Genomic DNA, 7214 nt, shown 5'->3' on the forward strand with positions numbered 1-7214 from the left:
CCTGAAACTAACTAATAACCAGACTGATCAAATAAGGAAACATCAATGTCTAGAAACCAGGCAATTAGACACATGGACCCAAGCTCACATGTACATCGGAAAAAATACAAAACAAAAAACAAAAAACAATAAAAGAAGGAAACAAATAAGAGCAGATTTCCGGTAGCATCGAACACATAAGAGTGGGGGATGGGAGGTGCACCGGTTCTCGAGTGACACAAAATTTGATAACCGGGCACCACCATAATATGTGCAGCCAAAAAATTTGAAAGCTAAACTCCGACCCCACATAATCCATGATGCACAAAATCATCTTCAATGAAGACAAACAAATTGTTTCTGAAGCAGAAGCCATAGATAGCATCGTGTTGAAAGCTCAGCTTAATCCAAGATTAAGCAGTCTTAATATAATCCTCCGGAGTCTTCTCTATCAGACCTACCACTACTACCATTGAATCGTTTATCGTTGTTGTCCCTTTTTGCATGAGTGGAGGCTGCCATACGAGAGCTTTGTACTGCATGGGTTTCAGGATTGTTTGTTTGTGAAGCAAGGTAAGTCAAAGCCGTGACGACGTCTGCTATGAGAGGTCGCATGGTGGGTTGTTCCTGAACACACATTGCAGCAATGGCACGAGCTTGGTACAAGCCTCTAGCAGGATATTGACCATGGGAGGTGCACCGGTTCTCGAGTGACACAAAATTTGATAACCGGGCACCACCATAATATGTGCAGCCAAAAAATTTGAAAGCTAAACTCCGACCCCACATAATCCATGATGCACAAAATCATCTTCAATGAAGACAAACAAATTGTTTCTGAAGCAGAAGCCATAGCTAGCATCGTTGAAAGCTCAGCTTAATCTCAAAGATTAAGCAGTCTTAATATAATCCTCCGGAGTCTTCTCTATCAGACCTACCACTACTACCATTGAATCGTTTATCGTTGTTGTCCCTTTTTGCATGAGTGGAGGCTGCCATACGAGAGCTTTGTACTGCATGGGTTTCAGGATTGTATGTTTGTGAAGCAAGGTAAGTCAAAGCCGTGACGACGTCTGCTATGAGAGGTCGCATGGTGGGTTGTTCCTGAACACACATTGCAGCAATGGCAAGAGCTTGGTACAAGCCTCTAGCAGGATATTGACCATGGAGCATTGGGTCAGCCATCTGTGAGAATTTCCTTCGGTCTTTAAACAAGGGTCGTGCCTGCAGTCAAAAGCAAGAGCCTGTGTTCACAAGGATACATTAAAAAAAAAATGCTATTTTGCAATAAAGGATCATTGCCTTTTTTCGGTTCTTGAGTTTCAGAATGGATTTTTCTTTCAAAACAGTGCATTGTATATACAAGCACATTCTATATGATTTTTTTTTATCGATAAAAGAGAAATATATTAATAAAAGGGGAAAGGGGAGGCCGCCCTACAAAGAGAAACCAAAAAAGAACAAAGAACACAAGAAACTATGCTAAAAAAAGAAGCAAAGAGAGTCCTATCTATAAACAAAATTCTGAAAAATAAAGACTCTAAAATCGTCAAAAGACTTGCTCCATAGGAAAATCAGTCCCTTCTTTCGATAAGAGAGCTTCTATTGCCACACCAACTTTTGCTAATAGTCATGAAACAAGACTTTATCAGGGGAAGAACTAGAAAAGGATTCTCATTCAGAAGCTGGCCACAATTATTTAGTTTATATATAATTTAATCAATCAAAATTTACTAATTTTATAAGCCTTGGAGATTAGCTTAACATGAATGTGGGTCACCCATCACAGAACCCACTCAACAAGCCAAAGCAATAGGTGAATATCTCAAATTAGGATCCATAATTATTGCTTTAAGAAAGAAATGTGTTTGTGATCGGGGCATGGGAAGCATTCCACATGTATCACCTATGCTACCTCACACAACCATATATTTACAGGAACAAAGGAGAACAGGAGTGATGTCTTACCCATGCAACCAAATTGTGCTCATTTGCAGATTTTGAATTGTCGATTGCTTTCCTTCCCGTTAAGATTTCTAGAAGGACAACCCCAAAGCTATAAACATCTGATTTCAGTGTCAGCTGACCAGTCATTGCATACTCCGGTGCACAATAGCCATATGTGCCCATCACCCTGGTCGACACATGAGTTTTATCCCCAACAGGACCTAGTTTGGCCAAGCCAAAATCAGACAACTTAGGATGAAACCCCTCCCCAAGCAAAATATTTGAGCATTTCAAATCCCGGTATATAACAGGTGGGTTCGCTTTGTCATGCAAATACTCCAAGCCCTTCGCAGCACCAGCCGCAATTTTCATTCTCGTGTTCCAGTCAAGTGGTTTTGTATCGGGCGGAAGGTCTGCAAATACAATCATGAGACAACAAATCACGTTTTGGTGTAACTATAAAGAGAGAAAAGATTTGGGTTTAACACAATACTTACCATGCAGATGGTCTTCCAAAGACCCTAACGCCATGTACTCGTACACCAAAAGTCTTTGATCTCCATCAGCACAATACCCGATTAGATTAACGAGGTTAGGGTGATGAAGTAGACTTAACATTAATACTTCAACAAGGAACTCTCTGTTCCCTTGTAACCCATTACGATCAAGTTGCTTGATAGCCACAATCTACACCAAGCACGACAAGAAGATTCAGAACTTACCACCAACTTACATCTTAAGGCAAAAAAGTTCAGGAGTTGAGTGTAAAAAATCTATTAAATGCAAAACATTCAATGTTTTGGTAATGGATGCATTCAGTAAGAAAATCTAAACAGTACTAACCAATTGAGCTACAATACCAATATCAATATATATGGTTAGGATCAGGGGGAAACTATTTGTTACAATGTCCGGATGTTGTCTATTTTACAAGATCCTCCGGCATCCGGAGGTGTTGTAAAAACATTGAAAATATTGATGACATCCAGGTGATGTAAAAAAATATTGTAACAAATAGTTATATATATATTTTCTTATCGTGGGGTTTTGAACACTTGAACTACCCTTCTTCAGGAGCTTGTTATGTATATATATTTACATACGCTACACGTACTACTACTGATGCTATATAATTAATATCTGCTAAACTAGACCGACCTGGTTGGTACTCTCCAATCGTCCTTTATAAACCCTACCAAAACCTCCCTCCCCTAAAAGACAATCTCCACGGAAATTCTTCGTCGCAGCAGCCAATTCACGAAAGGTAAATGTTTGAGCAGCAATGTGATCAGAGCTTCCATCCTTCGAGCCCTCTTTCACACTCAACGAGAGATTTACTTTCACGTTCTCTGAAACAATTTAAAAAAAAAAAAAAAACACAATAATTAACATAATTTGAAGCAAAGAAGATGATATAAAACGTAAAAACACAAGTAAACGCCAAACAAGGTTCCTAATGTGAATTCCTCATAAGAAGTAAAAATAAATAAAAAGGAATCTTCCATCATCATTAAAACAGCTAAGGAAACGGACACAAAACATATAAGTCAAAACCAATACCCAAGAAGAATTTTATGCTTGGATTTTTCCTATCATAGACAACAAACAAAAACAAAACCCATCTGCATAAACAGTACTTAATAATGATTCCATCACCACCATCCATCTAACAACAAAGTTACTAGGAATCATAAAGACCACATGCACAATAGGAACCCAATCCACACAAAAACCCAATACAGGAAAAAGAAATCTGCAATTAAGAGCTTCTGGCTTCACCCATCAGCCCCACTTGAAATTAAAATTAATAAAAAAGAAGTAATTATAATTTTTTTTAAATATTGCAATTTTGCACAAACAGATTTTATTTTATTTTATTGGCATAAAAATCTTAAATGGTAAAATATTATCCAAGCCCTAATTCAAATCGGATGCTAAAATTAAAAGTTCAAAAAAAAAAAAAAAAAAAAAAAAACTTGAAGCTCATCAAACACAGATGAAAAGAAAAATCAGAAAAACAGGAAATCGGATTTCTCCAACTCGTGAGAAGACAATAAAAAAATCAACCCAACTTAGAAAATTCACAAAAACTAAATAAATAATATTTCAAAGATAGAAATAGGAAGAGTGATCCCCAAAAATCAAATCAATAAAAAAAAGAAAATCCAACCTAATGAAAAATACGAATAATTCTACCCAACAGAGTTGAATCCGATTACTCTCAAATCCAACCTGATCGAAAACAATACTCCAAAAAATTAAAATGGGTAGTTAAAAAATCATCTAAAAACCACATTTTCAATTGATTTAGAATAAACCCATGTTAGGAAAAATGAAGAGGAAAAAAAAAAACCCAAAAGAATATGGAAAAAAAAAAGAAAAAAACAGTGGATTGAAATGGGGATTCTTGTAATTTTGATGAAATGTTTGATTGATATATTATTACCAGAAGATGTTGATGGGATCTGATCTTCGGGCTTCTTTTTCTTAGCTTTGTTGTTTGATTTTCCAGAGCAAGGAAACCATCCCATGGTGCGTAAGAGAGCGCCAAAACAAAACCAGGGAGAGAGAGTATCAAAATGTGTGTGTGTGTGTGTGAGAGAGAGAGAGAGCTTTTATAAATTTATCTTACATTTTTATTTTAAATATATAAAGTTGTAAATTTTCCAAGAAGTTATTGCCCTCTAACAAAAGTTCTCTACGTTGCTCGTCCAGAAATAGTTGTATGGGTATTTTATTTATGAAAAATTCTGAATTGACTAAAAAAAGACTTTTGCTGACGTGGCAGTATACACTCAACCATGGGTTTTTTGACTCGTTCTAGAGTGACTGTTTTTGACATTACCCTGACATGGAGGTGTCTCATAAGCATAGATTTTCCTCGAGATACAAGGAGAAAAATCTATGGTTCTAGATGCATCACCACATCACTTAAGTGTCTTTTTGAGTCAATTTAGAATGAATCTTTATTTATTTGAATTTTTTTGCTTTGAGACAATTTATCATATGTGAAAGAATCATGATTTTTTGACACACACCCCCCTGATTTGGTATGGGCTAGAATCATAGATTTTTATTAAAGGCCTAATAATCTTATTTAATCATGTATAGGTCAATCATGTCTTGATCCAATGTGAAAAATGATGATATAATATGTGAGAATATTTAAGTTATTATATATTTTGCATAAAAATTATTGTAATTGGCATTTCCAAAGTAAAAAAAATAAAAATAAAATAAATAAATGTGTTACAAATATGATTCTGGGTAGCATTGGTAAGTGATCATAAGAGCCGTCCAAACTAAAAAGACATTCGAGTCCATCCCTTCCCTTCCAAGTTGAGGGAAAAGGTTGAAAGTAAGTTTTACAATACATTAATCGTTGATTAAGAGGTTTGATAGAATCCAAAAAATAAATAAAGTAATGATGTATATAATTTCAAATATAACTATTAATTATGTGACTGCCAGACAATCAAATCATTTTTTTTCGAACAAGACTTACAAAGATACTTTACCATTGTATAGAATAATTTGACCATTAATCATATTCCTTCGAAATCCTACAAAATAAGATTGACAAAATTACACTTCCCCAAACTAATATTTGGCAGCAGTAAAAAAAAGAAAAAAAAAATAACTTAGAAACAAGAGTGTGCTTTGTAGGCAATTCCTCAGATTTTAAAAGCTATCATAATGAAGAATACTTAAAAGACCTCATATTTCATTAGAAAATACTTGATTGCTTGTGTGGGACATTGGGTTCAACACTAAGTTGACCTGGTAGTGCATAAAGAATCATTGATTTTCTAACTTGTATCTCGAGAAAATAAATTTATGATTATATATTTACTGTCAATCGAACTCGATGTTGAACCTAGTGTATCATGACTCTATATCATATTACATTTCTATAATAAAATACAACGATGGATCCCACTTTTTTGTCTCAATCTTTATATTTGTAAAAAAAATATCTCGAAGAAATTTTTTATTCTACTCCTTTCTAAGTAGACCTCTTCAATTTGACATGTGGCCTTTCCTCTACTTCCCTATTCTAATAAGACCCCTATATTTTATGATATTTCCTTTTTTCCCTTTTTTTCAATAATACATTTTCAATTTTACCTTCTTAATCTCAAAGAAGATGCTCATGCCATAGCCTGTAAGCACTAGGCACGTGTAAACTCTAGTACATTTTAAAAATAGAATTTCTATATTTTGACCATTTATGTGATTAAGAAAAATATATTGTATTGCCACACCAACTTTTACTAAGAGCATCCCAATTCATGTGATGTCAAGAAGACTTTGATACACATCTTGGGTTTCCCTTAGTAAAAATAGGAGTGGCAATAGAACTCTCTTAACAAAACTTTCAAGCTTCCGCATGTCTAGACTTCCTTCCTGGGTGAGCTTCCAGAAACCCCGCGACTCTTTCAAGCAGTTATGTGGAAGCTTTGAGATGGTAAAATTTTCATTTTGATTGTATTATCAAATCGCGTTTGTTACGTGGTCTTTGAAACATTAATAAAATATATAATACAAGGTACATCTAAGTTGGACCCAGAAAACGGTCTACCCGAACATGAGAGGTGGGCCTCATAAGGGTAGACAGAACTATATCACAGGTGTCTCATCTAGATGTAGAGTCTAGACTTAGAGATCCGTACTTTACATACCCGATCCTAGTAAATATTGTTTTTTGCTGTTTAGATATGTAGCTTAGACTTTCCTTCCTAAGGGTAAAAAATGCTTCTAACAATAACCCTCTCTAAATATCTTTATTACAAAACCATCCACTTGGTTCCTATACTCCAATTGAGTGTTTTGAACCCTCTAGATATCTTTATAATCCACTAAATTAAACTGGTTTTATGATAGAGCCATAGATTGATTTGAAATGTCAATTTTTGTATATCATTTTATAATAAAAGAGATTAAAATATTCGATCGCATTTGCTTGCATGATCGAGTTGCAATTCTCAAATTTTTTTTTTTTTGAACATCGTTATAAACGTAAGTTTCAATTTTGAATCGTGATAATATGATGCTCCTCTTTGACAAATACCCCTGCACCCCCATCATAGAACCATAGATCAAATGTCTTGTGATACATAAGAAAAAGATTTATGATTTTATGTATTCTGATGCAAATGATCTATAATTTTGTGATGGGGGCATTTGTCAGAAGAGGGTGTCATATTATCACAACTCTTCGATTTTGTCATTTTACTCCCATTAAATTTTTATAATTATGATTGTAATATTTTATAATTAATTAAATA

General features: G+C 34.7%; 1 protein-coding gene across 1 annotated transcript; it reads right to left on the reverse strand.

The window, feature by feature from the left end:
- Window positions 1–671: 671 nt before the first annotated feature.
- On the reverse strand, window positions 672–4544 carry LOC147384669 (putative serine/threonine-protein kinase PBL7). Its single transcript, XM_086425469.1, has 5 exons — window positions 4373–4544; window positions 3085–3275; window positions 2424–2613; window positions 1948–2339; window positions 672–1203 (listed from the first exon to the last, which is right to left on the reverse strand). The coding sequence occupies exons 1-5, from the start codon at window positions 4455–4457 to the stop codon at window positions 880–882; spliced, it is 1182 nt and encodes a 393-aa protein (XP_086281595.1). The 5' UTR covers window positions 4458–4544; the 3' UTR covers window positions 672–879.
- Window positions 4545–7214: the final 2670 nt, after the last annotated feature.

This window comes from Akebia trifoliata, chromosome 15 (genome assembly GCF_017979445.1).
Source record: "Akebia trifoliata isolate Shusen 1 chromosome 15, ASM1797944v1, whole genome shotgun sequence".
NCBI classification, from domain to species: Eukaryota; Viridiplantae; Streptophyta; class Magnoliopsida; order Ranunculales; family Lardizabalaceae; genus Akebia; species Akebia trifoliata.